Source organism: Tauraco erythrolophus, chromosome 5, assembly GCF_009769465.1.
Source record: "Tauraco erythrolophus isolate bTauEry1 chromosome 5, bTauEry1.pri, whole genome shotgun sequence".
NCBI classification, from domain to species: Eukaryota; Metazoa; Chordata; class Aves; order Musophagiformes; family Musophagidae; genus Tauraco; species Tauraco erythrolophus.
The window spans coordinates 69,616,088-69,630,532 of record NC_141469.1 but is presented as its reverse complement, the minus strand read 5'-3'; the positions used below and the strand labels follow the sequence as shown (position 1 = coordinate 69,630,532).

Sequence of the window (14,445 nt, the reverse complement as noted above, 5' to 3'; positions counted from 1 at the left end):
ATGGGAATTTAAAAGGGAAGATAAATGGTTTTAATTTTTTTTCTTTCTTCTTGTTTTGTAGGGGCACGCATTTGTTCCTGTGGTGATTTATAGCTACCAATAATCTTCCACAGTGGTTGTCTTATCTGCTGTTCTGGCATCTTCTTCTTTTGTTAATAAACAGAAGAGAACTATTAAACACAAAGCCAAGTACTCGTTAATCTCAAGAGAGAGACTTCATTCAGTATGTTCTGTACAAAACTGAAAGATTTGAAGATCACAGGGGAATGTCCTTTCTCCTTATTGACTCAAAGTCACATTACTGAGGAACATGACAAGGACTGCACAGAAAACAGCTCTAAAGCAGCTTTGCCCATCTGCAAAGAAGTCCATGAAAAAGATGCTCAAGGAAACCTTCCACAAAGGAAAACGAGCAGAAGTAGAGTGTACCTGCACACATTAACTGAAAGCATCTGCAAACTGATCTTTCCTGAGGTAAATATATACTGCATAATAATTTAATAGCATATAATTATAGATATTAAAAAAGCTTTTTATGCAGGCCTTTAGATGTAAGCCTTTAGAAAGTTGTTTTAACTTCAAAATTTGCGTTCTTACGTAGTTCTGTGTAGTTTAAATCCTCATTTCATCCTCTTCCATTCCTTCTGGATACAATTTTGCCTTAATCAGTTTTGTATACTTTCACACCATCCCTTTCACCGTATTTCCCTATATTTTCGGCTTGTACTTGCAACCTTCCGCGGATCATTTTAATTGTTCCTTTTAACTCCATGTATTTCTGTACCAATTTTTTTACATAGATGTGCAGTTAGAGAAACTCTGCCTGGTTACCTAGTTATGTAAATTATATGGTTACCTCACCAATTCACCTAACTGAATCTATACCGCTACGTACATTAGTCATTATCACAAAAAAAAAAAAAAAAAGCTGTTTTCACCTGTTATAATTCTAACTTCCTGCCATACTATTTTTAAAAACATTACTGTCTGTGTTTACCACAAAAGTATTATGTCTCTGCTAAACTCAACTGAAAAGAGGTACAGTGCATGCATAGTGATTTGCTTGAGTGGAGATGAATACCATGGTTTGTTTCTGTAAAAAGAACATAAAAAAATGCAGCTCCTTAACATTCAACACTTGGGCTTGCCTCAAATTCTGTGGAAAGCGTGAAGGAACTGACTGGTATATATTGAGTCTACAAATGGCAAATGGCCAACTCTGTATACTCAATTAATTACAATTCCATTACTTGACATTCAGTGTACCTTACTAAGTGTGCTGGAGTTTTGTTAAATTATTTGCAAATCTATTTTTGCAACTCTACATCTATTACCCTTTTGTTAAAACTCTACATTATTAATTTTCGATAGACCTCTTTTTACCTCTGCTGCACTTACGCAGAAGAAATTCATCCCTTTAAACTGATCTTTAAATGTATAAAGGAAAATACTTTTAACTCAAGAGAGTTACTGGCAAAGCACCCTTTCTGTGGTGCTGTGATTGCTGTATTGCTTTTCTAGTGTATAGTCGTTGGGATTTTTAATGAAATAATGGGGAGGTTTTTTCTTTAAAAAGTGGTGTGAATGCTTGCAGCTGCCTATTGTATAATCGTGATAAGCTACTTCATCAGCTGGGACAATGGTAAAGTACAGTTATTCAAGTCATATTCCTTGGAACTTTATCCAAGTACTGTAGTCTGTTCTCATACTAATATAGGATTAAGACATAAGCATCTTCCCAATCCCAGTTCTCCATAGAAGAGTTTTGCTTGTTTAAAAACATGTTTTTCGTTGCTGAGGTACTTTATAGTGCCTTGCTTAACCATCAGCAACTAACTTAAATCTTCTTTCCAATTGGAAGCTCCAAAAGAGGGGGCTACAGCATGACCCCGATTGATTCATGAGCTCCTCATGAAAACAGTGAGTTGTGCATGGAAGTCCAGGACATGGTGAATCCAGAATAACTGTTGATTAAATTTGAGATATAATCTAGTGCATGTGACTGTTTCATTTGCTTCTTTAGGTGTTTACAGAAATAAAGAGAATGTTGCTCGGAGATAAGTAATGAATTGGATGGTGTTCCACTTACTATACCAGTGTATACGCAAATGTAATTTACATTGTGTTCATATACACGGTAGAACAGTTGTTCAATTTAGATTTTTATTTGGAAAAAGTCTCCAGAATGTATTACCTTTCACATGTTCTTTTCTTCACATCTGCAAACTTTCCTTTTGAAAATACAAAAAGTAAAAGATGCAGTAGAAAATGCTGATTTCTTCAGGGAATGAGAACCAAAGAAAAGCCAGACCACAGCAACCTCACAGCCAAATTCTGTCATGGCAGTGTAGTATTATTCTATGACCCTGTCTTTATGAGAAGTTTGGATTTCGAATGATCAGAGACTACATACATAAGACAACTTTACTGGCCCCAACAATTTGAAATATGCATGTTTGGAAAGCATTGTATCTGTTCCAATTAGTGACTAGAGTAAGGATATGGAACCATGGGATCGAGGTAAATTAAGGTAAATCTTCATAATACTCTAAAGGGTCTTTTATTACAGAGTCCTTTTACAAGGGTTATATACAGTGATGAGATTTTCATATGGAGGATATTTGGGTTTGCAGCATACATAGCCAAAATTATTCTTTTTCTACAAATATAAAATAAATGGTTCTCACATTGCCTTGAAACGCTATTGTCTTGAAAACAGAAAAGGAGGTAATCTGAAGCACAGAATGCTATCTTGACCTTTTATGGCTGCATTTGAAACTCTTACCTTTTGCAGTTTCAATCTTGACACTTCTGAAAATTGCCCTGAAAAAAAAATTAACTCTTAATATTCCGAGAAAAGTTAATTTTCTCAGAAAAAAAATAACTAGTTAGTTAAATGTTTTGCTGTGGGCATAATGCAGCTTATAACTGGCTTTTTTCTGTTTGGAGAATATATTTAAACTGAAAAGATTTCTTTCTATGTTTTGCATCCATAGTAGGGTGGGTTTTTGGGAGAGAATGTGTAATAATAGGAAGTTGGGTTAGTTATACTTATTTCTTAGCAACACTGTCTCTATTGCCATCCGACAGCTTGGAGGTAAAGCACATCACTAGATTTAAATTGCATAACCACTGGCGTGCATCAGCTAAGGGGCTTAATTATAGTGTTACTGGAGCTGAAGACGTCAACATAAACTAAACCCCAAACACAGAAATGACATGCTGTTTCTAGCAAGTATACTGTCTTAAAAAAAGATGTCAGTCCCAAAGACAGCAAAATAATTCTTCTCTGTATAAACATGTTATTCTTTTCTGATTAAATTTTCAGCAATGACATTTTAATCACCATACTTTTTCTGTCTTCCCCAGTTTGAAAGGTTAAATCTTGCACTTCAGAGAACGCTTGCAAAACACAGAATTAAAGAAACCAGGTGTGTATGTGTAATGGGTTTGCAACTACACAGCAAAAATGTTTTGCAGACAGTTCATAAGGACTTGGATGGTGATGGGGAATCAGGACTTCTGTAATCTGTTTTCAATTATCTTGTCAAACTGATGTGTAACATTTCATGTAATGTAATTTAATAATGATTTAATTTATTTTAAAATATTCGCAAATATTTAAATGACTCACAAAGTTGACTTAATAGGCAAATTTAGCCATTTGTGCAGGGAAACAGACAAGGACTTCATTTAAAGTGAGCAAGTGTTTTGGAGAAAGTCAGAGACTACTCAAGCATAGATGGATAGGTAGATATGGTTGTATATGGATTTAGCCCAGTGTTTCTCAGATGCCAGGAAAAGAATTTTAAATGCATACAATTTGTATTATAAAAAAAAAAAAAAAGGGTTCTGATACAGTGAACAATCATATGCTTTAGATACTGACATATTTGTTTTCACTGGGCTCACTTGGCTTCTGTTTTCTGTTTCTGGGGAACTCAGCTTGATTTTCAGCACTCCTTAGTCCTAATCCAATATTAATCATTTGAGTCTTGTAGAGAGTGAGAATTTCTTAGCATTATACATCGAGGATCCAATTTATTGAATGCATCTGAAAAAAAATAAGCCCTGCAGTTTAAATCTCCTTTCAAAAGTGGAGAAAAAGAATGAAGTTGAACTACACTGTTGCTCACGTTGATAAGAATAGATAATTACAATGTATCTTTTAAATTATACTTGGTATTTTCGAAGCACTTTACACACATTGACTGAACCGCAGAGAGCTGGTGAGATGTGCATTGCGACTGCTGACTGGCTTATTGATATGAATATTTTTCCTGTCTGTAATTATGTGTTGCTCCCTGGAGTATTAGTTTGAAACAAACAATTATTATGCTATTCTGAATGATGCAATAATGCAAATGTAAAACAGATCTAAACGTCTGTATTGTTTTTGCATATAAATATATCTAAGATATTTCAAGTGAAGAAATTAAGAAAGCAAGCATGAAAACTTATTGCTTATTTGGAGGTTAATCTAAGCTACATGATCTTGGGTCTGACATTCAGGTTGATGTACATTGCTCTCAGAGAACTCAGAGGGCTGCAGTTTTGTGTCACAGAATTACTGCCAATGAACAAGTAATTTTGAAGTTAATTCTTGTTACAGATTGTTTCCTGTCAGAACAGAAATACGTTCTCAGCTCTTTTGAATTTAACACAATGCATTTCCAATAACTGCTTTAATATAAATTCCAATTATATTTTACAATACATCATGAAATATAGTTACAGCTTCAAGCAAAAAAAATGAACCAAATGAAAAACAGGACTGTTGCAACCTAAGTGTTTTTAATCAATGACAGTCCATAGCATTTGGCATCAATCCATAATCTGAGCTCAGACCACTAAAACTTTAATTTATTACAAATGCCCAGGATAATCTAAGATCCTACCAAGACCCTATTTTGAATTAATGAAAAACTGCCTATTTGATCCAGAAAACTTGATCTGTACACATTAAAGACGGGTAGGTAACTTCTGTTACTTACTATTTTTACCATGTTTATCTTGATTTTCAGGGGTTTATTTATGTTTTTATGATCTTTACAGAAAAACTGGGGATAGAGAAGATTTTGAAAAAATAATCAGTGATCATGCTAATGCAGCAGGTAATGTGAGCTTGTTTAATAATCTATATATAAATATAGAGATTATATATGTTATATATAAAAATAATATATGTTTATATAAATTAGTCTTGTTACTAAGAAATAATTTCATCCATGTAAGGTCTGCAGTGATGCTGACAACACAGAGCCTAAACTGTGATCTCTGCAACTAACAGTTCAGACCGTCAAAATTTGAGCTAAAGAGACAAGTTTCTCAAGTCTTAGATATGCCAGAATGATCCACCCCTAAGATCCAACATCTAGAGGGAGTTGTAACGTAGGTTCAGTAATAAGTTACAGTTTTATACTCATTAAAACTGTTCGATCCTTTTCATCTTCTGAAGGACTGTAGTCTTCAGAAGAGAACTGCTGTCATTTGCAATACAGAACTCTTTGTCTACATCTGTAATAGTAAATTAACATTTCCAGGAACTGAAATGTAGTCTTCTGTACACTTAAACTGTTAAGCTGGTCCTGGCACACAGTTGGCCTGTGATAGGTAACACTTTTCCAAATGATTCCCAGTAACAGTTGGAGAGTTGGAACATTCCCAACAGTCAGTCTGCATGCAGGTATCCTGTTAAAAAAAAATTTACTAACAAAGATGCGAGCTATTCTGTGCCAATTGGCCTCAGTGCCCTGGAATATTCCTAGGGTCATTTAATTTATTGGATCAGGCATAGTGCTTATGTCTGCATGTGTGCACAGATGCTATTTTACTCTTACTTTGTATTCTTAAGTTTTTAAATCCTTAATTTATTTCTTTACATCAAGCTAAGGCAATTGAGTTAAATCCTGTGCCAAAATGTGCATTCATTCTGTCTGTATTTCTACAAAGAACACTGAGTCTTGGATCTTTCCGAACTACAAGCTATTGTCTTGCTGTTTTCCGGGCACCACAAGTATGTCTTTGGTTACAGCAGGACTCTGAAATGAAAGGGCCCTCAGGTGTCAGTGCTGGATCAGGGAAAGATGTTCCTAATTTGATTTGATCTAGCATGAAAAAAAGTGTTTAGCCTGAAATTCAGCATGATGAGTGCAGTTCTGACTAAAATGTGTTTCCATGCAGGTGTTCCCGTGGAGTCTCTAAGGGAATCTCTTGGTGAAGAGCTATTCAAAATATGCTATGAAGAGGATGAACACATATTAGGGGTTATTGGAGGAACTCTTAAGGACTTCTTGAACAGTTTCACTACTTTGCTGAAGCAGAGCGGCCACAGCCAAGAAGCAGGAAAAAAGGACAGACTTGAAGATGCTTCCATATTATGCTTGGAGAAAGATCAGGACTTCTTAAATGTGTATTATTTCTTTCCTAAGAAGATCACGAGTCTGATTCTATCTGGTATTATCAAAGCAGCAGCTCATATTTTGTATGAAACTGAGGTGGAAGTGATGCTCATGCCTCCTTGTTTCCATAATGACTGCACTGAGTTTGCTAATCAGCCTTATTTGCTGTACTCTATACAAGTCAAAAGTGCAAAACCTTCCTTATCTCCATGTAAACCGCAGTCTTCACTTGTGATTCCTGCCTCTGTGTTCTGTAAGACTTTCCCATTTCATTTTATGTTTGACAAGGATATGTCAGTTCTTCAAATTGGAAATGGGATAAGAAGACTTTTGATCAGAAGAGAATTTCAAGCTAAGCCCAATTTTGAAGAGTATTTTGAAATTCTCACCCCCAAAGTAAGCTGCACTTTTAGTGGAATAATGACAATGCTAAATATGCAGTTTACTGTGCGAGTCAGAAGATGGGATAATACTGATATGAAATCATCCATGGTAAGAGACTTTTTATAACCATAACTTCTGCGAGGAAGTTTTTTTCTTAAGATAGAGCTAAAATAACCACAAAACATGGTGCATTTTGCATTGTCAACCTCTCAACATCTAATACAACTGAATAATAATGATTTATTGAGGGCACTCCAATGCAATGCAGATTCTGAAGCCAATATTCAGTCAAAACTCTGCTTTAGGACTTTCACACAAGTAAAATCTGACTGTTAACTTGATTTTATTAAAAACAATATTTTTTTTTAATTAAAAAAAAAATTTAATATTGAGATACACTCTGTAAATTGGAACAAAGTCAATGCTGCTGAGAATAAGAGCATCTCCAACATAAAGATGGTGGCAGAGAAAGCTTTACCAAAGTGCCTCTCAATCATCTCGAAACAACAGCTCTAGGATTTGGGGATAGAAGTAGACATTTCTTGTGCTCATTCAGCGTTTGGCATCTTTGGTATTTTTGGTATGCTGATGTTTTCATCAGATGCAGTCGCCCAAGGTCCCACCTAGTTTCAGCTGATGGGATTACTCACTATCTTTGCTGAAGCTGGGTCTGTGGCAAATGACCTGGGACAGTAAAAAGCATTGAATATTCAGTGACTGCTTTTATTCATCATGGGCCCCTGCTGAATTCCAGCTTATATATACCTGAGGCACTCCAGGATGGATTACCAGTTCAGACTCAACACTCCAAGAGCTTAAATCAAGAACAGTAATAAAAGTTTCACCCAGTTATTAATGAAGTGGGAAAAAAATGTAGCATTGATTAGCTACTTCATCTCAGATTCATTTCTGCCTTAGGCAGCCGTTTAATGATTACAGGAGGCAGTAGACTCTGTTTTGCTTTTTCATGTACTTACATATGCAAATATCTATTAGCAAGTAACAGGTTTTCTTCAAAAAATGGTCTTTCAAAGCAATGTTAAACAGAACTCTGCAGCACCTTGCACATTGCACAATTGAATACAGAGGGACATAAAACCACTTCACACAAAATATTTTGCTTTTTTAGATCATTAAAATGGGATATATGTGCCAGTTATGCCTTTCATTTTAAATTGCAGTGAGTACTGAACATCCTATAATAAAATTGAAGCAGATTTTCTCACTTAATCTTACAAAGAAAGTGGCGCATGAAAACACTGGAGTTATTAGCAGAAGTTCACAGGCCACTATAGTAACATTTTATCAATAGATGAAAACACAGAAAATTCCTCTTTTTGTTTTTTATTTCTTCCTAAGCTAAAACCGATACTAACGCTCAAACATAATTAGGTGTTTATTCTTAAGTTGTGGTCTGACTTTTGTACCAGAAGGCTCAAGCAAAATAAACTTACTTGGTGGCTCTGTGATTTAGCACCCCATGTTTTCTCTTAAGCAACTAAATGAAAAGGACTGCGGACCAGTGTGATTCTGCTACGTTTCAGCAAAATGTATTTCCTCTGAAACTTCTTGCTTATAAACCGTTGCCACGAATGTTTTCCATGAATTCTTGTTTCTTTAACTTTTTCAGGTTATGGATCTTAAAGGCCAGATGATCTACATTTTTGAATCCAGTGCCATCTTATTCTTGGGATCTCCTTGTGTGGACAGACTAGAAGATTTTACAGGACGTGGATTGTACCTCTCAGATATTCCCATTCACAATGCATTGAGAGATGTTGTTCTGATAGGAGAGCAGGCCAGAGCTCAGGATGGACTGAAGAAGAGGTTAGGAAAGCTAAAAGCAACCCTTGAGCAGGCCCATCAAGCACTTGAAGAAGAAAAGAAGAAGACTGTAGATCTTCTGTTTTCAATTTTTCCTGGAGAGGTTGCTCAGCAGCTGTGGCAGGGACAAGCTGTGCAAGCCAAGAAATTTAATAATGTCACAATGCTTTTCTCTGACATTGTTGGATTCACTGCCATCTGTTCCCAATGCTCACCTATGCAGGTTATCACCATGCTTAATGAGCTTTATACTCGCTTTGATTACCAATGTGGAGAGCTAGATGTCTACAAGGTACACAATTTATTTCATTTTTGTGGGGTTCTGGGACAGGAAAGGAAATGAAGACTAAATGAGACAGAGGATAATAGAAGTCCAAAAATTAATTTGCCCTAAACTTTCATTATAAGAAAGGCCTACTAAGATAAATCACAAAACAAACAAACAAAAATCAACAGAATCAGCCATTCACTCAGCCAAGAGAGAAACTCATCAAAACTTAAGAGTTAATTTTAAAAGTTAATTTCAATGACAGTGCTGTGAATCTGGAGTAAATAAGTCTTTAGTGTAGCAATGGGTGCCTGACAGCAGGTGAGCAAAGAAAAGTATTTTAGCATCATGCCCACCAGTAAATATAAGTTGTGCAATTTTTCCTTTTGAATGATACTGCAGGATTTGCCCAGGACTTAAAGTGAGAAAAATAAGATTCAGCCAATATGTAGGTACAATTCTTACTGAAGCCACAGACTATTCTTTTGTATGTCAGACAGTCTAACTGTAAGGAACGAATATGCCTGTTTTAGGTTGAGACTATTGGAGATGCCTACTGTGTTGCTGGAGGTTTACACAAAGAAAGTGAAACACATGCTGTCCAGATAGCATTGATGGCCCTGAAGATGATGGAGCTGTCAGATGAGGTGGTGTCTCCCCATGGAGAGCCTATCAAGGTTATATATTTTATTGTATTTTATATGGTTAAAGTGGGCATTTTTGTTTCTTTAGTTGTTTTGGGGGTTTTTGTCTCAAGGAAATATCACATCATTGCATTAACTCAGATAGGTTGGGGAATCAAGTGTGTATGGCTGGAGAAGCTGACCTTTTAACTTCTATGAATGAGTTTTGTGTAGAGGTAAAGATGAAACAGCAATCTGAAAACCAACTCAAAAGACTTTAATGTTCTAAAACCAATAGATGCACACTGACATGCTCCAGTTTTTGTCTGGGTAGCAATAAATTTGTCAGTGTTATGGAATATTCTGTTACTGTTTTCCAATGAGGAGACTAATCCTCTCTCAAAATTAGACCCAATGAGAACATCTAAGTCTTTTGAGGTAACAGGTATAAATACGAATCACCAAAGACATGTTCTGATTGCAGTAATCCACACATCTTTAAAGGATTCTGTTGTTCTTGTTTTACAGTCAGATCAGTATCAACACCACTACCCTAAGATAATGGTGTTAATGCTGTCAAAGCAACTGTTAGATTCAGTGGTACTTATATTTATGGCTTCCTTTCAATGAGGACTTACACATGTACTGAATTTTTCATGTATGCTTACTTCCCACTGAGAAAAAAAAGAGAAAGGTCTGTATGCATGATGAGTGATATGGACCTTCTACTAAGTTCAAATGTCCTGGAATGAGGTGCTATTATTTTTAATTCAAGTGTCACAGTTCATTATGTCTTTCATTTGCTAATTTTTCACATTTATCTGCTCGTTTGTTCCTTTAGAAAACTTCAGGCTTCTTCAATTTTAGATTACGCAATATTTGTATTCCAAGAGAAAGAAAATGGTTATTAAGATGATTACATGCTCCACATTTATCACAAAGAATAGCAGTATTATATTATAAATAAATGTTGTTCTTTTTGTATTTCACAATATCGAATTAAATTACACTTAAAAAATCTGGAAATATCTTGACAATATGATAACATGTTTATAATTTCCACACAAATACTACCTCTATAACTTTGAATGAAGAATGCTATTACATTTTGAAAAGCAATTTCAAAATAATGAGAAAAAATGTTATCATATAAGCGACTACTAGAACCTTCTTAGAAGAAAACAGAATCTTTCTATTTTTAATGAAATCATGCATCTATTTTAATGAAATGCTTCATGAAAGCATTGGCTCTTTTGCAACGCAACAAATACGTCGCACAGTCTACTGTCATTTTATAGGTGAATTGTCAAAGAAAAAGGTGTTACTGCAAACTGCTTAGTTTAAATCAGCCTTCTATATTGATGTGTATATTTCAACCATTCTTTGCTATGTGGCTGGATTTTGCTTTTGTTGCAGGCTTTTCTGCTTTTCCACTAAAAATTAGAAATTGTGACTTCTTCATGATTACATGGTATTCTCTAGATATGTGAAGAGTAGCCCACACAGTAGATATGGAAGCTTCCTGACATCATGCCATTATTGTGTCAGAGTGCTACTCTGAAGAACATATGTCTACATATCTATAATGCACATAAGACAAAGAACACATCTCCCAAAAAAAAAAAAAAAAAAAGGAACATAGAAAGCAGCACCAGCTAAGCAAAACTCAAAAATATGAGTATGAGTTACAAAGAAGAGGTATCAAAATGTGTCAACTGCTGTATAATTTGATTAATTATCAGAACTGTGTACTCTGGGATTGGGATTTACTCTATGTGTGACCTTGTCAACAGAGTTCAATTGGAACTATAGCATATAATTATTGTCTTTGCTGTTCCCTGAGGCTTGCTCGTAACAGCAAAGCAAGTACTATTCATTAACTGTCACCAGTCTAACTACATCGTGTCATTTAATTCCTCCCAGGAAAGTATCCAAGAGTCATAGTAACTTCTGCTGATGTTTCTAGTTCAAATTACTGCCGCAGTTACCACAGTCATATCAGATGAAGGATTACTTGTTGTAAATGCAAGGCAAGGAAAACTTCAGATAGTTTCCTCTCCACAAGCAGGAATGACAGAATACAAACATTTTAAGGAGACTTTACTAATCAGTTTATATTAGTAGCTCATTTTTTCCTTTTTTTTAAAAAAAAAAAAATACAGGAAGAATTTATAAAGCTGACTTTAACCATTTCATTTTACCTAATAATGTTGTTTTCTGTGTTTTATTTAAAGATGCGTATTGGCCTTCATTCTGGATCTGTCTTTGCTGGAGTTGTTGGGGTTAAAATGCCTCGTTATTGCCTTTTTGGAAATAATGTAACCCTTGCCAATAAGTTTGAATCTTGCAGTATACCTAGAAAAATAAATGTCAGCCCAACAACTTACAGGTACAGTGCTTCATATCTGTAAAATGTTCACCTGATGTAGTTACTGTAATAGTTCATTATCTTCCTGTTCTTTTTTTTTTCCTTTGAAGTACTGCTGTTTATTTTCCATTTTCTCTTTTTATCTGACTACTCATGAATGCACCACAGTTATTTTTAGTCAGAATGCAACCAGCAGGAGCAAGAAAAAGGGTGAAACAGAACAGCAGATATTTATTTTTCAGATGTTATATTTAAAATAAATGGACTGTCTGGGCCAATTTTGCTTCTTACCCAGCTTGCCATTTTTTTTCTTCTCTCAGGTAGTTGGCTCCTCTTTGAGCTATGTGGCTTTCAGTGTGAACTGGATGCCAAACTAGCTGCAGGTGCCCTTGAAAATATCAACCTAACTGAAAAATTGTTAAACATCAGCCTACACATCTTCTTTATTTTTTGTTTACAGAAGATGAATGAATAGGTTGTAATAAATCAGCCATGCCAGTGTTTAGTTTATACAAGTCTTGATCCCAACTCGGTTTAAATCTTTTAGTATGGAACTTAGGCTGTACTATTTATCCACTCAGATCAGACATTTTTAGTAATGTGTACTATGTGATTATGCAGACATCTAGCAGGGTCTCCCATGGGAAATACAGCATCTTTCCTTTGTTTTTATAAGAATGAACTTTAAAGAGTAAATCTACTGGTAGAAAGTGATACGCCTGACTGGGTAAAATAACCAGAAATGTGGATATAAATTATGTTTTCCTCACTGTAGCCTGGACAGTCAGTTGTTCCTACTGAGCCTGGACCCACTGCCATGTATCTGATAATGCCTTGTGGCAAGGTTCTGTGGCCAATGTCAGACAGGGAGTTTTGCACAGGATCCTGACATCCCCTGCAGCATGTGCTCTGTGACTTACAGGGTGCCAAGCTTTAGATTACTTCGTATAGGTGATTTAGATAAAAGTAGCACAGGTATTAGGGCACACAGTAAGTAACCTTTTTGGTCATGCGCTCTAAACCAATACAGACGTAGCATTAACATCGCCAGTGCTTACATATGTCAAAAGAACACTGCTGGCCAACAGTGATTTTTTTTCCATATCTATATGGAAAATAACTTTGAATGATACCAACTACAGTCTTTTCTTAAAACCTTTAGACACTTCATCCACACAAGGCTGGCCTATAACTTGTGGCATACGTAGGTTTCTGCATGGCTGTGTATTCATCTCAAGAGAATATTTGAAATGAGTATACTGTTGGGAAAAAAAAAAAAAGATAATTCTCTGAGTGCCTAGAAAACAGGCAATTTGGTTAAAGGGTAAACTATTATTATTGTTGTGGTATATTTATTTTCCCCTCGCCTCCAGTGAATGATGTGTTCACCTCCTTTTTGTTTAGTGTTTTTTTCTTTTTGATTGGTACACCAATTCTAAACACATATTGATAATGTTATGGCACCTTGCACAACTCTTGTATACTGCAATAATTGTTTGGAAGCTTAGATTCCAGTCATCAGTATTTGTCCCTACAGATAAGCAATCTGTGTTTCAGATGTAGAAGACCACTGGGTTTAGTGGACCCATGCGTGAAAAAGCAGAATTATTACTATTGGTAAGAGGATCTGAATAGTTTAGTTAATAAGCTTTTCAGTATTTTCATAACTGAAACATTAATTATGGTGCCAGTTTTGTGTGCAAATCTGAGCTAGCTTTCAGTACTAAATCATTTTTTAAAATATTTGCAAGAAACAGCACCTAGATGCAAAACATTGACAAGATAGAAAAAGAGAGGAAATGCTCCTGTTTGCGCAGGTGCACGAGTTAATAGATTATCAAAGTTACCAAATAAACAGTACTTTTTTATATTTTCAGTAAATAACCTATAAATATTAAAGTAGATTCTGCCCTGCCATGCATGAAGAACTATTGAATGTCTACACTTGTAGTAATAGTTAGTGACATTCATTTTTAATCAAGATGATTCATTTTTTTTTTAGGTTGTTAAAGGAATATCCAGGGTTTGTGTTCACACCTCGCTCAAGAGAAGAACTTCCACCAAATTTTCCCAGTGATATCCCTGGAATTTGCTATTTTCTGGATGCTTATACTCCAGGAACAAACTCACAGACTTGGTTTCAAAAGAGAGATTTGGGAGATGGTAATGCTAATTTTTTGGGTGAGGAAACAGGAATAGACTAAATTGTACATTCACGAGTGTATAGAATAAATTTATAAATATTTTGATTTTTTGTATAAATTGAAAATTTTTAAAAATGTTTGAAACATGAAAGCACTTTAGATTGTTAACACCTGAAAGCCAGTATTAAAATTTCAGTAAGTATGTCACTGACTACTTTTATTTTTCTTTGCCTAAGGAACATAGTCACTAAAATAATATTGCAACTTCACTGTTGAAAATGCTACTAAAAACTACGTTTTCCCTGTGGTAATTTGTAAGTGCAACGTAACAACTCTCTCAGTTATCTCTGTGCTGAGAATTGTAGATGTATTGTACATGCAGTGTGTCAGGAAATGTAATGTGCAAGTGATGCAGTCACATGCAGTGTTGTGA

General features: G+C 35.3%; 1 protein-coding gene across 2 annotated transcripts; it reads left to right on the top strand.

The window, feature by feature from the left end:
* The first annotated feature begins 225 nt into the window (after positions 1-225).
* GUCY1A1 (guanylate cyclase 1 soluble subunit alpha 1) lies at positions 226-14,072 on the top strand. Of its 2 annotated transcripts, none has more exons than XM_009988890.2 (8): positions 226-474; positions 3,370-3,431; positions 5,056-5,114; positions 6,184-6,893; positions 8,416-8,901; positions 9,411-9,554; positions 11,735-11,889; positions 13,871-14,072. In XM_009988890.2, exons 1-8 carry the CDS (start codon positions 226-228, stop codon positions 14,070-14,072), a joined length of 2,067 nt encoding a protein of 688 aa, XP_009987192.1. The 2 variants fall into 2 exon arrangements, with proteins under 2 accessions (XP_009987192.1, XP_086467877.1); XM_086611751.1 differs by having other exon boundaries at positions 5,056-5,119; positions 6,690-6,893.
* The last annotated feature ends 373 nt before the right edge of the window (positions 14,073-14,445 follow it).

What these genes read in the sequence shown, in the direction of transcription:
- GUCY1A1 (XM_009988890.2), top strand. Translation starts at nt 226, where the DNA reads ATGTTCTGTACAAAACTGAAAGATTTGAAGATCACAGGGGAATGTCCT. An exon ending in CACAGAATTAAAGAAACCAG is followed by an intron (nt 3,432 to 5,055) that starts GTGTGTATGTGT and finishes TGATCTTTACAG; the next exon opens with AAAAACTGGGGATAGAGAAG. An exon ending in CTGATATGAAATCATCCATG is followed by an intron (nt 6,894 to 8,415) that starts GTAAGAGACTTT and finishes TAACTTTTTCAG; the next exon opens with GTTATGGATCTTAAAGGCCA.